At 46.9% G+C, this 25404-nt stretch overlaps 1 protein-coding gene across 4 annotated transcripts in view; it reads right to left on the reverse strand.

Annotated features, from left to right (window-relative positions):
- FYN (FYN proto-oncogene, Src family tyrosine kinase) overlaps positions 1–25404 on the reverse strand; it is a 230276-nt gene that overhangs the window by 12223 nt on the left and 192649 nt on the right. For all 4 annotated transcript variants that reach the window (XM_066247764.1, XM_066247766.1, XM_066247763.1 and 1 more), the window contains 4 exons: positions 23930–24109; positions 22219–22295; positions 21969–22122; positions 808–939 (listed from right to left, as the gene is read on the reverse strand). In XM_066247764.1, the coding sequence (XP_066103861.1) occupies positions 808–939; positions 21969–22122; positions 22219–22295; positions 23930–24109 (543 nt within the window). The remainder of the gene's footprint in view (positions 1–807; positions 940–21968; positions 22123–22218; positions 22296–23929; positions 24110–25404) is intronic.

Consider the following 25404-nt stretch of genomic DNA (forward strand, 5'->3'; position numbering starts at 1 on the left):
AGTGCTATAGAGTCAGCAAAAAGCATTGGGGGCTTTTCTCCTTCCCTTCCCCAGAAGAGCTGCCAACTCTATTTGGGCAGAGGTTCTGCCAGTGACATTTCTGCTCTGGGAGCCACAGACACACAGTCCTACTGAGAGAGCAGAGATTCCTTGAACTGGGGTGGACTGAAGAGCTCATACCAGCTGCTAATGCCAATCTTAGCACACAGTTCATGTGGCTGTTTGTCTACATACCACAGGGGCTCCCAGTTCTGTTTTTCCTTGGCTAAATACATGTCCATATTCTTCTTCTTCTTTTTTTTTTTTTGTATTTTTCCGAAGTTGGAAACGGGGAGGCAGTCAGACAGACTCCCACATGTGCCCGACAGGGATCCACCTGGCATGCCCACCAGGGGGCGATGCTCTGCCCATCTGGGGCATTGCTCTGTTGCAACCAGAGCCATTCTAGCACTTGAGGCAGAGGCCATGGAGCCATCCTCAGCGCCCGGGCCAACTTTTCTCCAATGGAGCCTTGGCTGCGGGAGGGGAAGAGAGAGACAGAGAAGAAGGAGAGGGGGAGGGGTGGAGAAGCAGATGGGCGCTTCTCCTGTGTGGCCTGGCCGGGAATCGAACCCGGGACTCCTGCATGCCAGGCCGACGCTCTACCACTGAGCAAACTGGCCAGGGTCTACATGTCCATATTCTTCAAGCTCACACTTAGCAGAAAGCTGAGGATGGGGCTTAGAAGGCAAATGGGGTGAGGTTTACCCAAATGGTGTTGAAAGAACATCCAACCAGAGGCCCATTTCTGCGGGGTCCTGTGCTTACCTGGGTAGGGCACTCTTCCTTTGGTGACCAGCTCTGTGAGTAAGATTCCAAACGACCACACATCAGACTTGATTGTGAACCTCCCATACAGGGCTGCTTCGGGGGCCGTCCACTTAATGGGGAACTTTGCACCTGCAGAAAGAACACCTGGTTACTCATCAAACAGAGAACATCACCCCGAGTACGGGGTTGGGAGGAAAAGCACTTGGAAACCAATTTCACAGGGAGGATGGGGAGGAGGTGAAACAGTGAATGAACTAGGACTGAGAAGATGTGGGGTCTGGTCATGGCTCCGAGTGAGATCTGAAGCAAGCCAGTTTACTTTCCATTTTCCCATCAAAGGGTTACACTTCCAAGCTCCTTTAAGCTCTAGCTCCTAGAACTCGAATCTGTGGCCACATTCAATGTCATAGGTTTCGTCTGAAGGTGAATCTAACTTTTGAATTAATTTATATATTTTTTTGTTTGCTTTGGAATGTTATTTTTTAGTAAACACGCACAGCATTAAATCACAATGCTACTCTCATGAAGCCTTTGGTAGGTATATAAAACCATAGATCTCACAAGGTGCCTAAAAACCAAATCAAACCACCACGCTGATCCCAGGGTAGAGACAATTTGCTGCAGCCCTGTGTGTGTCATGGGCTCTGTTTCCCTCAGGCCTCCCACACCTACAGCAGCAGAGAAAGGGGTTGGCTTCCGGTTGCTTCCTTCCTTAGACTGTCTTCCTCCATCCAATCCCCCAGATAGCGGCCATCTTTAATTCTGAGAGAGGTTTTTCTTCTGTCCTGCCTGAGCCCTTGCTTACCTTTCTACCTTTCTCCTGCTAGCCAGAGAGGCTACTATTTGATGTTTGTTTTTTTTAAGAGCAGTCGTGCCTCCCTCACTGTCTTATAAGTCTGATTTTCCAAGACCAAGGAGCAAATTTCATGCCTCGGTCAGTAGAACAGAATCTTTTCTTTTGAAATTTCTCCAATCATGAAAACAATCTTCTTTCTAACCCAAAAGGAAGGGTGGGGTCCACCCTGCCCATTACAAGGCTAGATGTGTCTACAGGGAATTAAAATGGGTTCAGCGGCCTGTGCGCTCACACATTTGGCTCAACAACTATAAAGCAGTTCCATACATTTAATTGAACAAACTAAAAGAAAAACACAAGGAATTTTTATTATTGGTATAAACACAATTACATGTTTAAAGCATGTTAACTTTACTTAGGAACTCCTAAAAATCAAAGGCTAACAAAAATCAGAAATGTTCATAGTCACAACGTGCAAAAATGGCAAATGATTAAAATCTTTCAATTAGTATGGTTTTAATAAACAGATATAATAGATTGCAGCAATTGGATTTTTGGTTTAAATACAGTACATGATAACCTCTTCAGCAAATCGAACTGGATTTTTCTAGCAATATAATTTTCCTTTCTATCTCCTCCATGCCAGTGTGAAATGAAATGAAATAAAATCCTGCTATTTTATTACGTGGCACCTCACATGAACCGGGAGCACAGAAGTTCCTCTATAGTTTGCTTTCCCTTTCGTGCATTGAGTTATTTGTAATTAGCTGTTTCTCAAGCATAATTATTTATCACTGTCCTCAAGGTCTGCAAGATTCCACACAAGGCCTGATATTCTCTCAACAGTCATTTGGTTTTAAAAGTTTCTTTCAAAGTATTCTTCTCATCCTTCCTAGCCTTGAGCATTCTGTTCACGCAGCTTTGGACTCTGAGCCGCTGGGATTAATGTGATAGATTTTCTTCAGTGTCGAGAGCAGACTTTGCCCTGGACCAAACCTCAGCTGGAGCTCTCTCATTTCAGAGAATTAAAGGTATATTAAATTCATTCCTATTTAAACCATCTTTTAAGCCAAATGGCTTGGAAATATACGTCCACCTCTGAAGCAAATAGAACATTTTTCTCCACTGGGCAGACACAAACGCTGTTAAGAAAACAAGTGAGGAGCCTCTCTTCCCTTCTTGGAATTGCCTTTGGTGAAGGTGTGTGTGTTGCTGAAAGTGAACTGCTCCAAATTTGGATAAAGGTATCTTGCATGTTCTGAGAAAAGATTTCATAATTTCAGATTAAGAAACTCCAGATGTCAGCACATCAGCCAGGTGTGCTAGTCTGTTCTATTTTCTCATTATAACATCTATAACAAGAATTATAATATATAATACTTCAAAAATACACTAAAACAAAGGTTGTAATGGATCTCTGCTAAGAAATAATTTGTTTTAACTTAATAGCAAAAGCGCACTTAAGTTTATTTTATACTAGTTTCCTTCTACCTAATGTATTTATACCTAATACATTTTGGAAGGGAAATATTTCTCCTTCTTTTCAGTCTTAAAACAGCAGTATTGTTGATAAAAGATGGTTCTCTAAAGATAGCTCATATTTTCCTTTTCAAGGCAGATAAAGATTAATAAATTAAAGCAGCTATAAGCTGTTAATCATTAATGAAACTTTAAGCAAAGTGAGGAACCCATGCTCACTCTTCTCCTCACTGCATAACCTCAAGCTCCCTCATCTTGTTCTCCCACCTCCTGAGGAAACAGAGGAAGCTGCAGGGCAGGGGAGGGGGGGAGAGTTCACCTGGGGTTCGGGGCAAGGTGCACACGGCAGACCTCAGTCTGTGTACTGATGGCCCTAAGGCTGTGCAGCACACCAGCCTGCGGTCCCACAGGTGGCCCTGCTGTGGGGCTGTGAGGGCTCTCTCCTCCAGGGAAGTTAGGAAAGCTCAGAAACTGTGAAGGAAGGAGCTCGTGGGTGTAAACACTGCCTTCTCCCTTAAAGTGAAGTTTTTCCCCCTCAGATTTTTTTTTCATAGATACTGTGGCAGGCATAAAGTCAGGATCAAAGTTGTCTTCTAAGCAGTATGGATTTGTAAAAAAAAAAAAAAAAAGAAAAAGACAATGTTGGGAAACTTCCACTACAGTGAACTTGGTATTGTATGTAACCAGTTGATTCACTCTTTTTGAAATTCTCCTGTTTGGGAGGATTCAGATGTCAACGCAATTTCCTCTCCACTTTATTGGAGGGAATGTAGCAAGCTAAACAGGTATGATGACCTAAAAATATAAACGGATTACTATCACTATAGTAGTTTATTCTTCCTGAGTTACTTTAACAGTTCAGGATTCCTTTAAGCCAAGAGGCAAAGGTGAAACATGATATGCATGTATTTTTGTGTGGGCTCGAGGCATCCTTTCCATCTGACGGACGGACGGAGGAGGTTTGCCAGGCAGCGTCTGCAAGTCTCTCCACCTCCCAAACTCGGTGCTGAGAGCCTGCCCACGTCCCGGAGCCACCATTAAAGCAGACGACCTTTGTGCTTCAGTCATTTCCCTCCCTGGTACTGAGGCTGGTCAGCCTTAGTCTGCGTCATTTTCTGTGCTGAATAAACATACTGGTGTTTTAAAAAAATAATTTCTGATATGCATCTCAATCCTATTTCTCTAAATTCTGTTGAGATGTGCAGTGAGTGGTCACTCGATCCCTTGGCTTCGGTGACTATCCCAGGCCTGATGACACTTGCCTTCGCATCCCTCTCCCGAGTTCCCGACCTCCCCAGCATCTCCACTGGGAGGTCTCAGGGCCTCTCAGATACAACATGCAAAGTTTATCTTCCCCACAGTCTGTTTCTATCTCCAGGCTTGCTGCGTCGTCACCACCTGGCTGGTGAGAGCAGCGTGCCGAGTGGCCTCCTCATCTGAACGCTGGCCTCCTGTTCTGTGCGGTACACGCAGGTAGCAGGTGGCAGGCAGCGGCAGCACAGAGCCTGCCCAGGAGGGAGCTCAATACACCTTTACCGAGTCTTCTTCGGCCCCTGCTGCTTTGTCATTCTGCACAGTGAGTCTTCACTGCCCTCACTCTAGCCCTCGCCCGCTCACTGTCACCTGGACTCCAGCAGTGGCCTTCCAGTTGGGCCCACCAGCACCGTCTGGTCCCTCCCCCCTACTTCTCCAGCCTCTTCTAGTGATCTTGGGCCGACCCTTCTTTGCTCTCCTCCACCCCCAGCTCCACTGACCTCTGACTGCACTCACCTGCTGCAGGGCCACAGGACAGGCTGGTCCCTTTGTCTATAGCCCTCCTCCGATCCCCATCCCAGGGCTAACTGCTCCGCCCTTGTTCTTGGCCTAAGTGCTCCCTGCACAGGGAGCCTTGGCCCCAGCACCAGCACTTGGGGCAGGTTCCCTGCCACAGTGTCTTGCTCTTTGTAGCTGTTACTGTTCCAAGTGTGATGAATACATTACAGGCACTCCCCTACTTTTTGAAACTGTGTTATGCCACACTGTTTTTTTAGTAAAGACCTACATTAGTACCTGTTGCCGCTAACTGACAGAAATTTGAAGAGAATTTTCTGTTTTGCAAACATAGTGTTCGGGTTTGTTCTGCGGTGAGAATTTTGGAGGCGGCACGCACCCAGAGCAGCAAGTGGCCCCACGCTCCTGCCCGGGAACCACGCTCATCTCAGCAGCAAGCTGCCAAAGTGTTGAACTGTCTGAGCGTCTGAGCTTTACTCAGTTTACTGTGCGCGTGTTAGCAAGGTGTGTCCTGAGGTGATCGCGTCTTTGCTGTATGCCTTTGAGGCTTACACAGGCTTCCCAGGAATGGTCTACTTTCTGATAGCGGGGACCTGGAGTTGTCTAAAAAGTGACTCTCGGTAGGTTCTGTACTGGAAAGCAGGGACGCGTCCTTCGGGACGGCCACGACATCTCAGGCCTGAGCCTGAGTCTGGCGCACGGAGCAGCCAGATCAAGAGGCCGCAAGTGGAGGCCAAGCCACATCGCTGATGAGCCCTGTCAGCCTTCCCTCCAGTCAAACCCCGGTTCCTCTGTTTCCTGCTTTCTGGCAAGTCCTCCTCTGCTTGTCCTCCATGACCACTGTCACTGTCTGTCACCAGCTGGGTGTCCTTTTAAGGGTCTAGCAAGTGCTAACTGCAGTTGGAAAGCATCTGTCACACACCACTGAGACGTAAAAACACCTAAAAAACCCTGTGCTTTTGGTGCCAAATAGTGTGGGTTCTGATCCTCCTTAGTTCTGAGTGAAACTGCCTGAGGCAGATGGAGGCTGGGACTCGCTCTGTGAGGAGCACGGCAGGTCACAGGGCTGCAGCGAGGGCCACGTGAGCAGAGGCAGCCGGAAGTGCTCGCAGCAAAGAGAGCGGAGATCCCTTCCCAACAGACAGGTGGAAGCAGGTGGCAGACACCAATCGCTCCACTCGTGGGCCATGGTCTTTCTCATTTAAAATTAGGTAACTCATCATCCATGCTTTAAGTAAAGGAGAGGGTTGTGGATTTATTCAGTTATCAACGTTTTTCCTCAAAACAACAACAAACACCCCAGCCAGCACTACTGGGCTGGTTTTGTTCTCTCTTCCTACCATAAGTATTTCTGGAGTTTTCCCTCCTGTTTGGCACTGTGCTCAGTGCTGAGTGAGCTCAACCTCCGCTCTCAGGGAGACTGAAGCTCAGTCTGGGAAGGAGATAAAATAAACGAGTGGCCAATATTATGTCAGAACGGGACAAGTGCTACAGAGAACAGTACAATGAGCTACAAGGACAGGTTTTGTGGGGCTTGTAGGCCATACTCAAAGCTTTGGGTCCCCGCCTAAGTGTGATGCGAAGCCACTAGGACTTATGAACAGAAGAAGTGTGATGACCCCCCCTCCCCTTCTTTCTCCCTGTCTTTGAAACATGGAAGATAACATATTACCTTGAGAATGATTTGTGATGAGACAGAATGTGAAAAGCACTTTGACTTTTCAAAACTCTCAAAAAGCATCATGACATTTCAAGGCCCAGGGGTGTCTGTTAGCAATTAGCAACTGGGTAGATTAGGCTTCTATTGTCACTTCTGTCATTGTGTTTATTTAAGTGGTGGTGGCTCTAGACACATTTGTGCTATTTTTGCCCACTTTTCCTATCTGAACAATACTTAATCTCAGGGACAAAGTAGTAAAATTGACCCCACACTCTGACACTGTGCACAGCTCACACGTTCTGTGAGAAGCACTCTTCCCTGAGAGGTTTCTTGTGCTTCCGCTCCCGTCTTCTCTTCTGCTGCAGGCTCTCCTCCTCCCACTCTGGTCACAAGAGTCTGAGGGCCTTGGTGTCGCAGCCTCTGCTCTCCGTGCTGATGCCCCTGGGACACACCCTCCCCCATGGCTGACCCTGCCCATCGTCTGCGTGAATGGGGCTGCACACACTACACACAGTCTCTCGTCGGAAGTCTTCTTTTGTGTTTTTCATACATCTAAGGGACAAAGTCTCAAATGTGGCAACTAGAAATCTAAACTGAGTTTTCACCAACCCATCGTACTATGAATGACATTTTATTATAAAGGACAGTCTTATCCTAGGCAAAAATTTTTACTAAATTATAAAGCTTATTCTCACTTTAATATTTTAGGATGCAAATGAAGTCCTTTTATCATGAACTCTCCTGGGGGAGGGGGGGTCAGAGCACCATTTTCCAGGCTTCGAGGTGACAAACCTGAACGTGGCCGGGGCTTCTCGCTTCCCTTAACCATCTGCTCTACCCCAGCACCAGGTTTACTGCTTCCCTCTCTGACCCGTCTCCCAAGGTCTCCCTTTCTTATTTAAGCTCTCTGCCAAAACTTGGCTTAGGTCCTCATCTGCCGGTTAAGTCTTCTCATGGTTTCCTGCCGTTAGCTCTTTGTCCATTCAACTACAGTTGACTACATAGGTCTACCCATACACGGATTATTTTCAATTGGTCCATTCAGCTCAAACCCGGTTGTTCAAGGGTTGACTCCAGGCTGGGAATCTGCAGTTTTTGGAGAGTTGACTGCAATTATATGTGGATTTTCAATGGTGGGAGGTCAGTTCCCCTAGCCTCCATGTTGTTCAGGATCAACTGTAATCGCTCTAAACCTCAGCTTCATAATGATCCTACCCTAAGCAAATAGTGGGCTCCTTCCTGCTTTAAATCAAAACCCCCCACCTGATTTCATGGACCCATGTATCTATTCAACTTTGGTTCTTGCTATCCCAAACACAGTTATCCTAGTCTAGTTTGCTTTCCCATATCTGTACCTGCACTTGATATAGTCATTCTTCTTTCTTATATACATTCGCTTGTTTGAAATGCCTTCTCTCCTACACCTGCTTAGCTAAAGCATATTCAGCTCAAGTCCCACTTCCTTCAGGAAGTCATCTGTGACTACTCCCGCCTTCAATAATCTCTTAGATGCATTTGGGACCAATGCTATATACAAGTTTCATGCTTGACAACAGCAGCTTCCACAATAGCTGAACATATATTGAGTGCTTACTATCAAGCACCATGCTAAGTGCTTTACACATAGGAGGTTGATGTCAATAATGCCCTGTTTTATAGATGAGAAATGAACACAGAGAGCTAAAATAACATGCAAAGGACAGGTGGGAATAGTGGAACGGGGCATTAAACCAAGGGAGTCAGGCTCAAGTCCAAGGACTTAAACATGATACACTATGCTGGCATCCCTATGTCTTTGACATGTCTTTCTACTAGTTCTACATGTGTTATTTTTTATCTCCTTAAATAGAATGGAAATCCTTTGACTATGTTTTACACCTGTGTTCCTCCACAGTATTTTAAATTTAAATTTATTATTATTATTATTATTTTTTTAATTTATTTTTAGAGAGGAGAGACAGAGAGGGAGAGAGAGGAGAGAGAGACAGAGAGAGAGAAGGGGGGAGGAGCAGGAAGCATCAACTCCCATATGTGCCTTGACCAGGCAAGCCCAGGGTTTCAAACTGGCGACCTCAGCATTTCCAGGTCGACGCTTTATCCACTGCGCAACCACAGGTCAGGCCCTCCACAGTATTCTGCTTAAGGCTCAGTAAACAGCAACTACCCAAAAAATGCTCTGACTGGCTCAAGGGTCAACGCAATGATGTCGCTAACACTTGGATAGCCAAAGAAATTCTCTTCCTTTATACGAATTTAATCAAACTGAACAAAGAAAAGAGTGAAAATACAGCCATCTAATAGTCTGACTGAATGTTCTCATTTTTAAAAGTGTTTTTAAAGTGTTTTCACTTAAAAACAGGCTGACCAGCCAAATTCACTAGGAAGTCAGGATAGCTCATCCCAACCCTAGGCACTCCATGCCAGTTAGTGAGGGTCCTCTACCCCTTGTGGTCAGGAGGTCTGTTTCCTTCTGCCTCAGGAGAAGCAGTGCCCACTTGATCGGCTACTTACCTCATGCACCTTCATACACTAAGATGATGCAGGGGCATTTCAAAGGCACAGAGAAGGATGGCAGAGACTCTGATCCCAAGTCTAGCTCCTGCACTGAGTGTGTGTGTGAAATAGGCAGGAAACAGGACTCCCCAGAGAATGTTCTTCAGTGACAATGCAAACAGGCCCCCCTATGGGCAGAGCTGGGCTCAAGGGGCCATTTGTGAAAGGTTAGCGTAGGGGCTACAGAGTCAGGTAGGCCTGAGTTTGCACACTGGGTTTCCGGGGTGACCATTTAAAACCCCCCTCAGCCTCAGTCTCCTTATCTGTAGATCAGGGATGATGATCACTTTATAAGGTTGTGGGGAGAATTGTAAATCATGTGAGGGGCTCAGCACAGCACCTGGCACCTTGTAACAGCCACATAAATGCCAGATGTTATTTTCTTTGGCAGGGAGTACAAAGGCACTGAGCTGCATTAGATTAGCCAAAGCTCTCCACATGTCAAGAGAGGGAAAGAGGAAACCAATACACTCATCAGTCAGTCACTGAGAACTTACTGAGTGCCCAGTTAGCCCTCAGCACAGTGGGAGGGGCTCCTGAGGAAACCAAGCACAGGTCGCCTCCTGCCCCAGGACTTGCCAGGTAGCTGGGGAGACCGAGCCCACAGGCAATTCCAACAGAGAGCTGACTGTGGTGCTGGCTGTGGGAAAAAGAGGGTCAGGAGAGAGGTGAGAGAGGAACTGCACAGGGAATGGGGCCCTGGGTGGGGGTGGCCACACGGCAGTGCTGAAGTGTGATGCAGGGTCCCCTGGCTGAGGCTCAGGGCATGGGCTGGGGCAGCCTGGGTGGGCCCAGCTCGCATTATAGGCTCTGGCTGGAGAGCTGGGCTGTCATGCCTTTTTTTTTCTTTTGTCCTGGTGACCAGGCCAATTCTAAAACTGTGTCTCAGAAACTATCCCCTCTGGTTATAAACTGGGCCAACGCGGAGAAGGCAAAGCCAGTGCAGAGTAACAGAACCCAAATCCTTCCTACAGAGCATACAAGTGGTGCGTTAATGGATTTCCAAGGAGAGGTGTCTGTGTCAGTAACAGACACTGTTCTCTGAACCAAGATCCAGCCAGAGCCCTCTTTAATTATGAAGCCACAAACTCTGCAAATTATTATAGTCAATATTAAATAATGTGCAGTCCTTCAACTTTAAAGTTACCCTGGGGAATAAAGGAACAGAAATCACAAACTATGCTAATCACAGGAAGCTGGTTCCATGGGGAGGTGGGGGGTGATAAGGCAGGACCGGAACAGGATATCCTGGGAAAGAGGTAAAATCAAAGCTGACCTGACCTGGAACTTTGTGACTATTCAAACAAACAATGATTTCAAACCCAATAAAACCTGCAAAGCAAAGCTCGGAATTTTCACACTAGGCCAAAGGAACGACTTTTACATTTTCCAAATATGTCTGGAGTAATATAGCTGTGTGTTTTCCAGTTATTCCTGGTGACACGTTCTGCTGAAACTTCTACTTTAAGTTCATAAGGTTTTAGCATCAGGTTTTAAACATGAAAATAAACGACAAGTAAATTACAATGGAGCGAGATGATACTCCCTCTGAAATGCATAGCGGTGAGCAGGGTGTTTGAAAAGAAAGGGGTGTTAGGGACTGGGAGGAGTGCTGTCCCACCAGGAATGTGGGGAGAGGAGGGACAGTTTTGGTCAAGGGAGACCAGAACCAAGGACCAGAGGCAGGGCCTGAACACAGTGCAAAGACACAGGCTGACTGGCTGAGCATCGATCCAGTCTGGTGCAGCTGCATGTGCAGAAGAAACATGCAGGCTGAGAGGGGTGAGCAAAGTCCCAAAGGGAGCCCCAAATAGAGGACCGGACAGAAAAGGCATAGAAGGTCCATCCGTGGGTACAAAAAACCTAATCAGGACAAGCAGAGGACAGAGGGGAGCAAACTCAGCCACCAGGGAGAAGGGACAGAGGGGAGCAAACTCAGCCACCAGGGAGAAGGGACAGAGGGGAGCAAACTCAGCCACCGGGGAGAAGGGACAGAGGGGAGCAAACCCAGCCACCGGGGAGAACGGACAGAGGGGAGCAAACCCAGCCACCGGGGAGAACGGATAGAGGGGAGCAAACCCAGCCACCGGGGAGAAGGGACAGAGGGGAGCAAACCCAGCCACCAGGGAGAATGGACAGAGGGGAGCAAACCCAGCCACCGGGGAGAAGGGACAGAGGGGAGCAAACCCAGCCACCGGGGAGAAGGGACAGAGGGGAGCAAACCCAGCCACCGGGGAGAAGGGACAGAGGGGAGCAAACCCAGCCACCGGGGAGAAGGGACAGAGGGGAGCAAACCCAGCCACCGGGGAGAAGGGACAGAGGGGAGCAAACCCAGCCACCGGGGAGAACGGACAGAGGGGAGCAAACCCAGCCACCGGGGAGAACGGACAGAGGGGAGCAAACCCAGCCACCGGGGAGAACGGACAGAGGGGAGCAAACCCAGCCACCGGGGAGAATGGGAGTGGGGCTGCACCAAGGCACTCGTCCTGGCGTCTTGCTCAAGGTGGGAAGGACAGGCAGGACGATGAACGGTGGAGGAGCAGGCCAGCCTAACGCGGAGGAAGACAGACAGGCCGCGGCATCTCCCCGTGTGATGGAGCCGGGAAGTGAGGGGAGGATCTCGGGGCCGCTTGCCTTTCCCCATCCCCTCCTTCCCAACGTCACCAGTGACAACCCAGGATAACTCTCACTGGCAACACACAGATGAAAAAAAATTAATGAGCATCTTCTGAATTCATGGGTATTTGGTCCCTTTGCTCTCAGGAAGGAAATCTAAGAAACACCAAGGGGACCTTCCCTGAAGTGCAGACTGTGTTGGAGGCTTAAGTGGTTGCTCTTCGGTGGGATTAAGGAGGAACTCTGCTTGCTGTTCTAGAATATCAAAGCTCTGATAATTCCAATTATTCTTCTCTCTTCCCAAGAGCCAACAAGGAAAACATGTTAGGGGAAAAACTGGGATTCACAGTCCCAGCAGGATAAACACTAACTTTGTGGACTTTTATTGAGGACAGAAGGCAAGGAAGCTGTGTGCAGAGCTCCACAGCTGCTGTCGGGGTGCGGAGAACTCCGGCCCAAGGAATAAATAGATGTTCGAGAATGTAATAATTTCAAGAGAAATTATTCCAAGAATCCAGCCACCCTGGGAGAGGCAGTGGGCCCGAGTCAATCTGAATCTGACGTCGTGCTGCAAAGTCTGCCAAGCAGCAAGGACAGGCCCTGGGGTTGGGATACTGCTTGGGGACAGGTGGCTGGCAGTCAGGAAGAAACCGAAGGAGGAGATGATATACAGACAACAGCTGCTTTCAGTGTGCTTTTCCAAACTGCCCCCCCACGGTGCCTGTACCCTTGGGGAGGCCGGTGTGATGCGGCTGTGCACCCTCCTCTGGCTGGAAGAAACAGGGACTTCAAAATGTGGGGCTGTTTTCATACGCACTGCCTGCCCCATTACCCAGATGATGCAAAGGCAGGAATTCTTTTGCAGCAAACAAAACAAGACAAGGAAGCCAAGTGACATTTTTGACATTTGATGGCTGTCTGGAGTTCCTATGTACACACTTTAAAATCACAGAGGGTGACCATCTGCTTCCTTCTTCGTGATTACTAAGAAACGTGGGATGCAGAGATCAACAACTTGTTCTTGACCGTTCAGAAACAACCGCCCGCTCTGCCCAAGACAGTACAAAGAAGACAGCCACACAGAATATGTAAGGCCTGATTGCCCAGGGCAGATAAAGAGGAGAGGTATTCAGACAAGAGGCTCTCAGTGACGGGGCTTACAGCTGTCCCGTCTGTGTCCTCCGGGCAGAGCCAGGGAGCTGCAGACTATGGGAGTGGAAGAGATGAGCCTCCCCTCCCCCACAACAGTTCTAATCTTAAAAGAGAGATGGGTAGGCAAGGGGGAGTTGAAGTCCCTTTCTTTTCATTTTACTCTGGCTTTCTGCACATCCTTTCTCAGAGGGAAATGAATGGTCTGTACCGTCCACCCGCCTCTCCCTGCTGTCTGACCCCTACCCCTGAGGTGAACCTGGCCCCGCAGCTCGGCTGCGGCTCAGCAGATACACAAAGCATCCCTCTCTCGGAAATGCCGGTGGAAGCCTGGGACTGTGAACGGCAGAATACAAATGAAGGCTCTTTTCTCCCCGGCAACAGAAGTGTACCAAGCACAGGATCTGGGAGGACTGATGAGACCCAGGCACACCTCAGGATGCAACCCGTCTGGTCAGCAGGAATGATGGCTCCAACCCAGCCACCGGCAGGGCGTTCTGCCCCCGGCTCTCACCAGACCCATGTGTGGTCCGTTCAAACAAACGAGTTTCCTGTTCAGTACTTAAAACAATGGCTGCATTGGAAGGGGTTTACTTTTTGTTAAAGGATGGTTTGCTTCTCTAGCATGGGAAGAATCAGATTAAATTCAATAATTAAAATGGTCTCCCCCCCCCCGCGCACAGATTTGCTGTCCGGGTCACAGCACACTGTGTGGGAATTGCAGTGCTGCTGCTGCCAGAGAACAAGAAACGCATGTGCGGACAGGGGCAGAGGGAGGGCACCTCATGGCAAGATCAGCCTTGATCTGTCACCGGATTACAGGGGCCTCAGAAGAGGCTGATTAATAATTCTGCAGGAGCCTTTGAGCTGGAAAGCTGGCGTTCTGAGTTTGATAATCCCCAGACGTAGTAATACAAAGGAAGGACAAGAATTGAATTCACAGCTCTGAATTGTGAAATTCAACATATGAAAGAAACAGGGATCCGCTTCTTCCTGACTGTTTGTCAACCTAGCTGCCTGCTTGTTTGTGTTAAATGGCTACTGTGCTTTTTGAATCCAAAATCTGATTATATTTAATTAGTACAGGCATCTGGGATTTCTAATACACAAAGACTTATTAAAGTAACAAATCTTTCTAAAATATGTTCTCCATGAAAGAATGTGTTAATTTATGCAGCAACAATTTTTTAACATGAAATAATTAACATGAAAACTGCAACAATTATGAATTCTTCACAGTCTAATTTATACGTGAATTTTCCTCCAGATAATGATCTACTCAACTTAAAGCCTCAATCCTGAGAGCATTTATACAGACGTATTTTTTTTTTCTTTTTACTACGCAAACCTAAACTTACTGCAGGTCTTACACAGTCCTGAATGCTGTTTCTACATACATTCTGAAGACCCAGAGGTGAAATTGCCTTACAGTTGCTTCCTCAACAGTGATCTTGTTAAACACCAAACACACAGAGAAACTCTATGCTTTTGTCTTTGTCATGATTCAAATCAGAAGAGGAAAGGGTTAAATAGGCAGGTCCTCTGAGTGGAAGACTGATAAGAGCTAGCTAGCAAGTGAGGAACAGTCAGGAAAGACCAGGCAAGTGTGTGCATTTGTGTGTGAGTGTATGTGTATGAGAGAGAGAGAGAGAGAGAGAGAGAAAAATAGCTATTACTATTATCAACTACGAGAATAAAACTATCAGCTCACCGTTTGCTTTGTGTTCTGTGCTTTGTGTATATTCCCAGGGAAGACATGCAACAAATCTATGATGTAGATAACTTATTATCTCTGTTTTCAAAGAAGGAGATAAAGGCTCAGAGAGCTTAAGTAACTTGTCCAAAGTCTCAATGCTAATTAGCAGTGATGCCAGATTCATACTGAGATTATCTGACTTCATGGGTCCTGCTCTTAACCAATCCAGTCCCTGCCATCTTTGGGAGGGAGCGGTCTCTATGTGTATGTATGTGTGAGTAAAGAAGGAAAGAAGTCTGGCTATCCAAAAAGACATAAAGCTTAGCCCTAGCCAGGTAGCTCAGTTGGTTAGAGTGTCGTCACAATAGGATTGTGGGTTCGATCCCCAGTCAAGGCACATTCAAGAAGCAACCAATGAATGCATAAGCAAGTGGAACAATAAGCACTGATGCTCTTTTCTCTCTCTCCTTTCTTCTCTCATATATATATATATGACACAAAGCTTAGTGCTGCCAACAGTAGGGGGTAGGAGACAATAATACCAACAGATTCTGCCAACTGACTTCTCTAATCCTCACAATCACCTGAAAGGTTACCAAACACTAACCTTACTTATGTCAAGGATGAGAAATCTGAGGCTCAGCGAGCCCACAGCTAATGCAAAATCCACGACTGGAAGTGGCAGTCGGGATTTGAACACAGGTTTATCTAGCTCCCAAGCTCCTGTGCTTCCTTTTACCCCAAGGGCAGTCTTGCTGGTATAGTGAATACCAGTGTACACAGGGAATAGTGGTGTGGTGAACCATCATTCTGGAGGTGCCTGCAGTCAAAACAGTAGCTGATTCTCAGAGAGAGAGAGAGAGAGAGAGAGAGAGGGAGAGAGAGAGAGTCATACACACTGCTCACAGAGCAGGAGGGAATATCTGAGAAGTGTGGAGAGGTGACAGTGATTGTGGCTATTTCCCCTGCTGCAAACAGATATTTGTTAAGTGTCTACTATGTGCTCTGTGCTGAGCTTTAGGCTAAATTACCTCGGTAGAGAAGTAGTAAGACACTTGGAGCTTGCTACAAGTGCTTGTTCCTCTGTGTGTGTGTGTGTGTGTGTGTGTGTGTGTGTGTGAAGGGGGAGAGAATGCACAATCATCACTGACACTACTGAGAATGCCCGTGAATATTCAGCATTGATATATTTAAAACAACAGAGGCAGCTCTGAGGCGGGAGAGCTCTCAACAGAGAAGGCGAGTATGGGCAGGAAGGAGTCTGCTGGACAGGGTGGCGAGACCTCCAGGCCCCCGTGTGCAGGGTGGGGAGCCCTGGGTCGTGTAGGGAACGCGAAGGGGTGAGTGGCCAGATAAACAGGGTTGGCTAGAAAATAATGAAATGATATTTTTTCTCATAAAAGATTGATTCTTCCTTACTGATTACCAATAGTCTTTTTCTTTAAAAAATTTTAGGTAAAAAAACAAAAGATAATTTTCAAGGAAAATATACCTCAGACACAAAAAAATTCAGGTTACAGAAATGGTTTTTATATTTCACAACCCTCAAAGAGCCCTGGCCGGTTGGCTCAGCGGTAGAGCGTCGGCCTAGCGTGCGGAGGACCCAGGTTCGATTCCCGGCCAGGGCACATAGGAGAAGCGCCCATCTGCTTCTCCACCCCTCTGCCACGCCTTCCTCTCTGTCTCTCTCTTCCCCTCCCGCAGCCAAGGCTCCATTGGAGCAAAGATGGCCCGGGCGCTGGGGATGGCTCCTTGGCCTCTGCCCCAGGTGCTAGAGTGGCTCTGGTCGCAACATGGCGACGCCCAGGATGGGCAGAGCATCACCCCCTGGTGGGCAGAGCGTTGCCCCATGGTGGGCGTGCCGGGTGGATCCCGGTCGGGCGCATGCAGGAGTCTGTCTGACTGTCTCTCCCTGTTTCCAGCTTCAGAAAAATGCAAAAAAAAAAAAAGAACTTTTGTAGACAGCCCATTTAATTTTCACATTAATTATGTAAGATATTATTTTTGAAAAACTTTTTAAAGACTTTATTCATTCAGTTTTAGAAAGGGAGAGAAACAGAGAGAGAGAGAAAGAGAGAGAGAAGGGGGAGGACCAGGAAGCATCAGCTCCCATACGTGCCTGGACCAGGCAAGCCCGGGGTTTCGAACTGGCGACCTCAGTGTTCCAGGTCAGCACTCTATCCACTACGCCACCATGGGTCAGGCAAAAGTTACTTTTAATCTCCATTTTACTGATGCTAAAAATGAGGCTGAAAAAGGTTAAGTGAGTTGCCTGGGGACAGCACACTCCTAGGTGACAGAGCTAGTTCAAAGCCTGGCCTCCTGACTCCCAGCTGCAGGTCCCTCAGCCTCAGCAGGCGCTGCAGCAGCCTCCTGGGAACTCCACACTGGTAAGCAGCACACTGACTGTGCGGTCTCCCTTTAAAGACCTGCCCACAACACCTGCTGAGCGGCAGCTGCCAATGCTAGGCTTGCTCTATGACCCAACAATTTCCCTCCTGCAATCTACCCGATCAATAGGAGGACGTACATCTACCACTACAGCAGCCTAGTTCATAACAGCCCCACATTAGAAAGACCAGTAAAATGGAGGAGCTGATATATTTGTACAACAGAATACTACTCAGCAACGTCAAGGAAAGAACTATGGTCACGTGCAGAAACATGGATGAATCTCACAGACATAATGATAGGTAAGAAACCAGTGTTTATATGAATCTATAGCAATAGAGGTAGAAATAGTGGCTACCTCTGGGCGAGGCTGCTGGCTGGGAGGTGGACAGGAGGTCTTCTAGGGTGCTGGCAGCGTTCTGTATCTCCATCTGCGGGTGATGTCAGGGACGTACAGATGGAAAAGTTCACTGAATTACACACTCAGATTTATTCATTTTCTTGTTTGCATGTTACGGTTCCAAAAAACCATAAGTATGCACAAAAGCAAGTCATTCTTATACATACGCCAGGTCTAGCTGAACTTGTTAGGTTTAAACTGACGCTTGTCAGCACAGAGCTTTGTGAAAGCTCATGAAGAAAAAAATAAGTCTGTCAGGAATTCTCCTGCTGCTTCCTGTCTGTCTGACAGCCGGACGGACTGAGGCCTGGACAGGGCAGCTGGGTGGCAGCTGCCCCTGCTCGCGGTCACAGGAGACAGGTGTGGTGTGGCTGTGCGAGGACAGCAGGACAGACGGAAGAGCCGGTGGCGCCCGCGGGACAGGCAGGGCTGGGCAGCTGTGGAGGGACTCTGGGGTGCGGGTGCGGGGCTGCGGCAGGGAGGCGGCTGTGGTCAGACCTCCGCGGAGCGTGCAGGCGGGGGCTGTGGTCAGACCTCCGCGGAGCGTGCAGGCGGCACGGGGACAGGTCATGTCCAGCTGAGGCACAGGGACGTGTGGGGAGGGCCGGAAGGTGTCGGGGGCACCCTGACTGACCTTTCTGGGTGTCAACAGCTCGCTTGGGTGTACTACAACCACCACTTCAAGCTCAACAAATCCCAAATCGAACTCACACTCTTTCTCTGAAAATAAGATATTCCTGACCCACTTATTTCTGTTGTTGGGAACTCCATTCTCATGATTACTTGCTTTGACTATTTGGGAATTATCTTTGATTCCTTTCTCTCTTTCCCGAATAGTGGTTGAGCCTTGTGTCTACAATCCATTTGTTTATTATCTAAAAACAGTCCTGTATGGAAAATAACAAGAGTATTTTTTATTTACTACCTACTATGTGCTGGACACTATGCTATAAACTTTACAAATATTGTCTTACTTAATATTTGCAAAACGCACAAAACAAATCAGGTAAAATATATTTCCACAAGTAAGCAAACTGAGATGTGACAAAGTTAAATAACCTGTCCAAGGCCCCAGATGACAGTGGGTTTCAAATCTGGCTCTGACTTCACACTGTGCTCCTGTATTGTTCCTCCTCATGTTCACTGGCTAGCCTTGCACAGTCTTAAGTTTCCTCTTATCAGTAGCTTCTAGCAAAGTCTCTTTCACAGACAAGGCCCTCAAATAATTAACGCTGGCATTGCTCAGAGATCCTGACTGGTCGGAATTTAACAAAGGGTTTATGACAAAAGCGCTGTCTCCTGTCACTGAGGGTACAGGGACAGGTACTAGAGAATGAGCAGCACCAAATAATGTCTAGTTACCTGCAGAATGCTGCTGGCAGAGGCTCACCCTCACACTCTGGGCCCAGTCCTGACCTTCCTGACACCGGGCTTCTGTTTCCAGCCCAGTGGGGTGGGGTGGTAGGGGGAAAGGAACTCAGGAAGGGCTCTTAAACACAGGGACACACTCCAGTTCTGCTTGTGCTTTGGGAATGTCATCTCCTCTATCGGGGCGGGGGTGTGTGTGACAGATATTTCAGTGTGCCGTTAGATGGGAAGGTCACAACTGTGCTGAAAAACAACTGTCACTCCCAGCCCCAAATACCTGTGTTCAGCACGTGCTTCTGAGCACTGCCCACACTTCCACAATCAAGATGCTGTCTGGCGGTGGCCTGTGGGGATCATAAAACCCGCCGTGCAAATACTACCAGGTGCATGGAGCGGCAGTGTGGAGGAGCCACTTAATCCCCAGCAGAGGCTCCAGCGTGCAGCACGCATGCCATCTGCAGAGCACACCAACAGACACACGCCAGGTCCTTCCTGCTTCGTAAAGAGGCCAGCCCACGGCAGACCCTTGGGAGAAATTTTATAAACAACTGAGTTGTCCCAGAGCCGGGAAATGAAGGTCTTTCCAACTGCCTCACACACGCACTTGGGAGGTGCCCCTTAAAAACTTCTGCATAGAATAAAGGGAAAAAAGGGACCTATGACTAATCTCAGTTTTTAATTTTCTGTTATTTAATCACTGTCTGGATGAGAGGCAGTCCAATGTGGTGTTTGAGGGAAGATGCAATTGGGCCAGCCATTCCCAGGTTCAAGTCCTGTCTCTGCCCTTTCACGAGCTACGTGACTTTGTACAAGTCACTTAGGCGCTCTGAATCTCCTTCTATTGTTTCCTCCCACTCCTCACATTTTCTGCTTGGCCTGGCACTCTGTAGGTACTCGATAAATTCCTGTCCTTCCTTTTTCTGCTGTAGGACAGCAGTTCTTTTATTCTCATTGCAAATCCAGGGGGCCCACAGTGCCCCCCCCAGTTCAGTTCCCCAGTTCATTTACTGCTTATCTCTTTCCAGTGTTTGGCATAGATCTGAAAATATTTGTGAAAGGAAGGTGAGAAGAAAAAATAATTTATAGAAGGATGGGCAGGATACTCTTTTTAGAATTTAAGTGAAGGAAACTGGGCACAAAGGGTTTGAGCTGATCCTTTGAAAGGCACGAGAACAGCATCTGGGAGTGATGGTGGAGGGAGGAAGCCACCAGAGAGGCCATCAGGACTGGTGGCCAGGGCCGGGGGCCGGGGGCGGCTGCTCTGCCCTGTCCCACAGCAGCCCTGTGCACACGGGAACCCAGTGAGGGGCTCCTCTCCCGCCTGCCCCTGGGCGCTGATCCTCCAGGGCCACAACCAGAGAGACCTCACTCTCTGAAAGAAACAGCCAGTCAACAACACAGCTGCCACAGCCTCAGGCTTCTGGCCCTGCAACCTTCTCATTTATAGATGGTTTGAGGCTGTTAATCACAAATTCTGTGGAGTCTGAAGTCCAGGGAAGGGGCGAAATAAATCCCGAACCAATCTCTTCAGCACCAGGAAGGATGGAAGGATGCTTACAAGACCATATGCCAGGGTCGCCTTCATTCTTACCCCTGCCCAAATCAAATACTCATGTCTCACCACCTCCCCGCTCCCTCTGCTCTCCCCTCCATCCAGGTCTGCGGTTGAGATCTGGCAGGTAGGTGTGCCTCAGGGAAACGCTTTCATTCAGGGCCAGGTTTCAGACCCAGAGCCACTTCAGACCCTCTCCGCCCACCTGGACTCAAAATCATGTCCACATTTTTCTCTGCACTGCCAGGGCTCAATCAAAGCTGCCCGTGTGCCTTTGATTAGCGATATGGCGTGCCATTAGGCCCGCACTGGGGTGCGTGCGTGTGTGTGCGTGTGTGTGTGTAATGTGTGGCATGCTTGTTGTGTGGGCATTTGGCTCCAGGACAAGAACTGCCACGTGTTGGGGAAATTCAAACAGGCAAGCTGTCTGACCGAGATGTAATTTTGCATTTGGACAGTATCTGTACAAGCCTGGCTTACAGTTTAACATTTTTCCTCATCACGAGACTGCTGAGAATGATGAAAGCAGGGAAGAATTGGCATGAAATGAAAGAATTAAAAAAAGAAATAAGAATAAAAATTTCAGAGGTGGCCTTTATGAAATCCAGTAGAAAGCACTGCCCTGTAATATATTCTAGTCACTGCTCAGCCTTGCTCAGAATAACCAGGCTTCGGTTAAAAACAGTAATGAAGGTTACCTCCTCCTTCAGATACAAGCACTGTTCTACAGGAGGAGCCTATGTTTAACGGGCAACAGCACCTTTACCTCCACACGTCTACCTGCTGACCACTAGGTGAAGATCTAGGAGGACAGAAAATAACCCCAGGCATTCCCTTCCTGGTGTCAGGTGCTCTAAAAGCACTGGAAAACCGCCCAGCTGGACTGGCTGCTAGTTGGGATCTATTTTTTTTTTTTTCTAGAGGCTAATTCTACAAATCTTTGGAGGGGGTGGAATGGAAGGAGATGATTAAAGGAGGTGATGTTCAAGTGACTGTGCTATCTTCTATGCTCCCTCTAAATTCCTTTTTACTGTTCTCCCTGCTCTGGGCCCATCTGCACTCATCAATGGGCTCCTTTGACCTCTGGCTTCTAGTTGGGTTTGGCACGAGATCTGGAAGCAGCTGACGAGTGAGCTGGGGTAGGACTCCTCCAGATCCACCCCTGCAGCCTCTCTCTAATGAAAGGTGGACTCTTAGCACAGCTGTGCCCTTAGTTCTGGTGCCTGCTACCCGCCACCCCCCTTGCCTTCAGGGTCCACTGCTGTTACTAGCTCTGGAACACCCATCATGCCTTGCTGGTTTTCCTAAGCCCTGCCCATGCCTTTGTAAAAAACTCCTTTATTAAACTGTCCAATGAGCATGCCTTTTGTTTTTCCTAGACTGTGATGGAATGACAAGCTATTTCTTGCTTGATCTATTGGTCTTCCACAACCTTCCCCCAAAAGCAAGCTGTCCCAAGCCTAGACACCGTGAGGAGTGTGGCACGAACCAGGAGGACCAGTGAACACTCGCTCATCTCAAAGGAACATCTCCTCCATCTACTGAAACCCCCTATAGTTGCCCGCCTGCTGAACTGTCAGATTTCTCCCAGATCAAGGAGAAAACCCATCTGAACAATGACATTTCAAATATTTTCTGAAGGAAGAAAAGGGAAGGAAGGAGCAAAGGCTGTGCAGTAAGTGACTGTTCAAGGATATGATCACAAGCCATCGTCATTCAAATGCCTACCTTGTCTGGCTGTGTACTCATTGTCTTCGATCAATCTGGCCAATCCAAAGTCGGCAATCTTGCATATGAGTCCATTCCCCACTAGAATGTTTGCTGATCGCAGATCTCTGTGGATATAATTCATGCGCTCGATGTAAGCCATTCCTGCAGCGACCTGCGGGAGCCGAGGGCAGGGAACACGTTACACCTTGGCTCTATTCATTCACATGTCTGGTTTCTAAGGCAGGGGCCAAGGTACCGTGGGGCCTACCTGTGCTGCCATGTCCACAAGGTTTGGTAATTTCAGAGCTCTTCCTTCTCCATCTTTTAAGAAATCAAGTAAACTTCCTATGAACAAAACATAAAACCATTTCAATTTACTTTGAAAGGTAAAAATTTCCAATTTTCTTATTAGAAGTAATGAGGTAACAATGCCATCAATGCAAAAGAAAAATTTATACCAAAAACAGAATAAAAACTATGCAGTGAAGGGCAATAGTTTTACCGTTTAAGAATAAAAAATGGTGATATCATTTTCAAGAACAACAAAAATTGATAAAAGTAGAAAAAAATGGGACTCAGTTCTCTTTTTGTCACAAAGAACACGAGAAACTTCAGCCTCATGCCTCAGTCGGCCCGCAAGCAGGAGCAATGTGGTGAAACAGCACCCGGCCGATGGTCCCCAAGACGCGGCCCTGGGACCGGCAGGAACATCCCTCAGGGAACCCGTTAGAAATGCCAGCTCCCAGGTCCCTCCCGGACCTATCGAATCAGAAACTCTGGGGGTTGGGCTCAGAAATCTGGATTTTAAGAAGCTGTCTAGGTGATTGTGACAGATAATAAAGTTTGAGAATCACTGGCTTAGCTTATTTACAGATTTCAAATCAAGAAAAAAAATATCTGAAGACAAGGAAAGAGTATCTGAGGCTTACAGGGTGAGGCAAGTAGCGCCCTACTAGATCATGGCCTCTAAGACCCCTGTGTGAAAACAGCTGGGGCCTCAGTGCCACTGTGATCACACAGCCTGAGGGGCGCAGCACTAACAGTGGGGCTGAAACAACCGTGCAGAGGCCAGGGGCTCGTAATGGTCAAGGTGACTTTTCATGCTTTAATCACAAAGTTATTTACCAAATAACCCTGGATACAAAGGACAATCTGCCAGGAAAAATTTCCAAATATATTTTAAAAGTACACAGAAAGGAAGAATTATACTGGCATCCTCTGGTGGACAATGCATTGCCTTTTAAGGATGTTTCTTGTTTGGTTCATCTATTTTTTCCAAAACAAAGTGAATCTCTGGCCTTATTCCCAACAATACTGCTTTGATTAGAAGACAGAGACAGAGCCACACACAGAGAGAGAATAAAAATAAAATGTGCTGTTTAAAAGCACATCTTTCTTCATCTGATGTTTGAGAGCTGAAAAAAAATTAAGATGTTAAAACATAGACATTAAATTTAGCCCAGAGACCAGTGTCTGACATTAATTGTTCAGCCCTGCAAAAAGGAAATTTAACACAAGCTATGGCATTCAAAATAACAACAAACTATCATAGCTCTATGTGTATCAGTATTAAAAATAAATACTTTCTTATGGAGAGGAACAAAAGGTACTGGGGGCAAACTTGAGGTCATAGTCTGTTTTAAAATGTTTTCATTGCCTGACCTGTGGTGGCGCAGTGGATAAAGTGTTGCCCTGGAATGCTGAGGTGGTTGGTTTGAAACCCTGGGCTTGCCCGGACAGGACACATACGAGAAGCAACTACTACAAGTTGATGCTTCCTGGTTCTCTTACCCTTCTCTCTAAAATCAATAAATCTTTAAAAGAATGTTTTCATTAATGAGTACACAATTTGTGCTCTGATGAGAATGCTTGACTCATGCAGAAACAAGCAAAAAGAGCAAGCAGGCAACTCTGTTCCTTTCTCCTAAATAACCTTGTAGGTCGCTGTGAGATTGAAGCTAGAAGAGGTCTTGTCTAACCTTTATTCATATACTCGGTGACAATGTAGATGGGCTCCTCAGATACCACCGCGTAGAGTTGGACCAACTTGTCATGCTTCAACTTCTTCATGATCTGCGCTTCCTCAAGGAAAGATTCAGGGGACATTGTGCCTGGTTTAAGAGTCTTTATGGCTACTTTTGTGTTTCCATTCCAGGTACCTGCAGACAGCCACAACAATAAGTCAAACAAAGGTCCTCTGTTGTTGGAAAAAAAAGTTTTTAAATCAACAGCTATTTGCATAGAATTAGATTTTTAAGTTAAAAAACTTAATATTGTTTTTGTTGAACAAAGACAAGTTAAATGAAAGGACTCTGTCAGTATTTTTGCCAGGAAAAATGTGTTTACTTATGGCTATATCATGGTTTATAATTAAGCTTATTTCTTATTTTGGTATATACTGCTTTCCTTTTTCTGGCTCAGTCATGTGATTACAAACTTGTACAAAACGCTCTGGACACTTCTTTAGAAGAATGGTTATAACCAGGGGTTAGAACAGGGGTCCCCAAACTACGGCCTGCGGGCCGCATGCGGCCCCCTGAGGTCATTTTTCTGCCCCCGCCGCACTTCTGGAAGGGGCACCTCTTTCATTGGTGGTCAGTGAGAGGAGCATAGTCCCCATTGAAATACTGGTCAGTTTGTTGATTTAAATTTACTTGTTCTTTATTTTAAATATTGTATTTGTTCCCATTTTGTTTTTTTTACTTTAAAATAAGATATGTGCAGTGTGCATAGGGATTTGTTCATAGTTTTTTTTTATAGTCCGGCCCTCCAACAGTCTGAGGGACAGTGAACTGGCCCCCTGTGTAAAAAGTTTGAGGACCCCTAGGTTAGAATGAGCCTTGTCATCCAATACCCATCCATTCAGTAGTAGAGTGAGCACAGAAGGAATGAGAGTAAGTTCCGTTTTATGGGGTATGCCATCTTAAAAATACGGCAACACACTGAGGGTGTCTAGAAATTACCTCTAGACTTTCAGTTGTCTGTAATGGCTGAGCTACTTGACAGAGTCCTTGAAGAGTTGATCTATATAAGTAAGGTTGTAATTATGCTGATGAGCATTAGCAAGAAGCTCACAGTCTACTTGCCCATACTTCAACCAGGTTTACTGATGGTCAGCTACAACAAGAGCAATGGCTTCTATTAGCTAGACTGGAAAAATCAGGCAACAGCTAAGAGGGAAAAGAAATATTTTAACTTAACATGCTAAGAAAATCTAGTGGGTCCAGAGGAAAGCCTAGTTTATTATGATCATTGGTTATCTCATCTGTAAAAAAAAGAAATGGAACTGGATTATTTTTTGAGTCTCTTTCAGCTCCCAATTTAAAAAGAAAGTAGGTTGCATGTGCATTCTATTACTAGTCCTATGACTTTGTCTTTCTTTTTTTATTGCTTATGACTTTAAATTAAAACTATTTATAAGGGAAACAAAAAAATCTGCTAAATTTATATTACT

This window comes from Saccopteryx bilineata, chromosome 12 (genome assembly GCF_036850765.1).
Source record: "Saccopteryx bilineata isolate mSacBil1 chromosome 12, mSacBil1_pri_phased_curated, whole genome shotgun sequence".
Taxonomy (NCBI): domain Eukaryota; kingdom Metazoa; phylum Chordata; class Mammalia; order Chiroptera; family Emballonuridae; genus Saccopteryx; species Saccopteryx bilineata.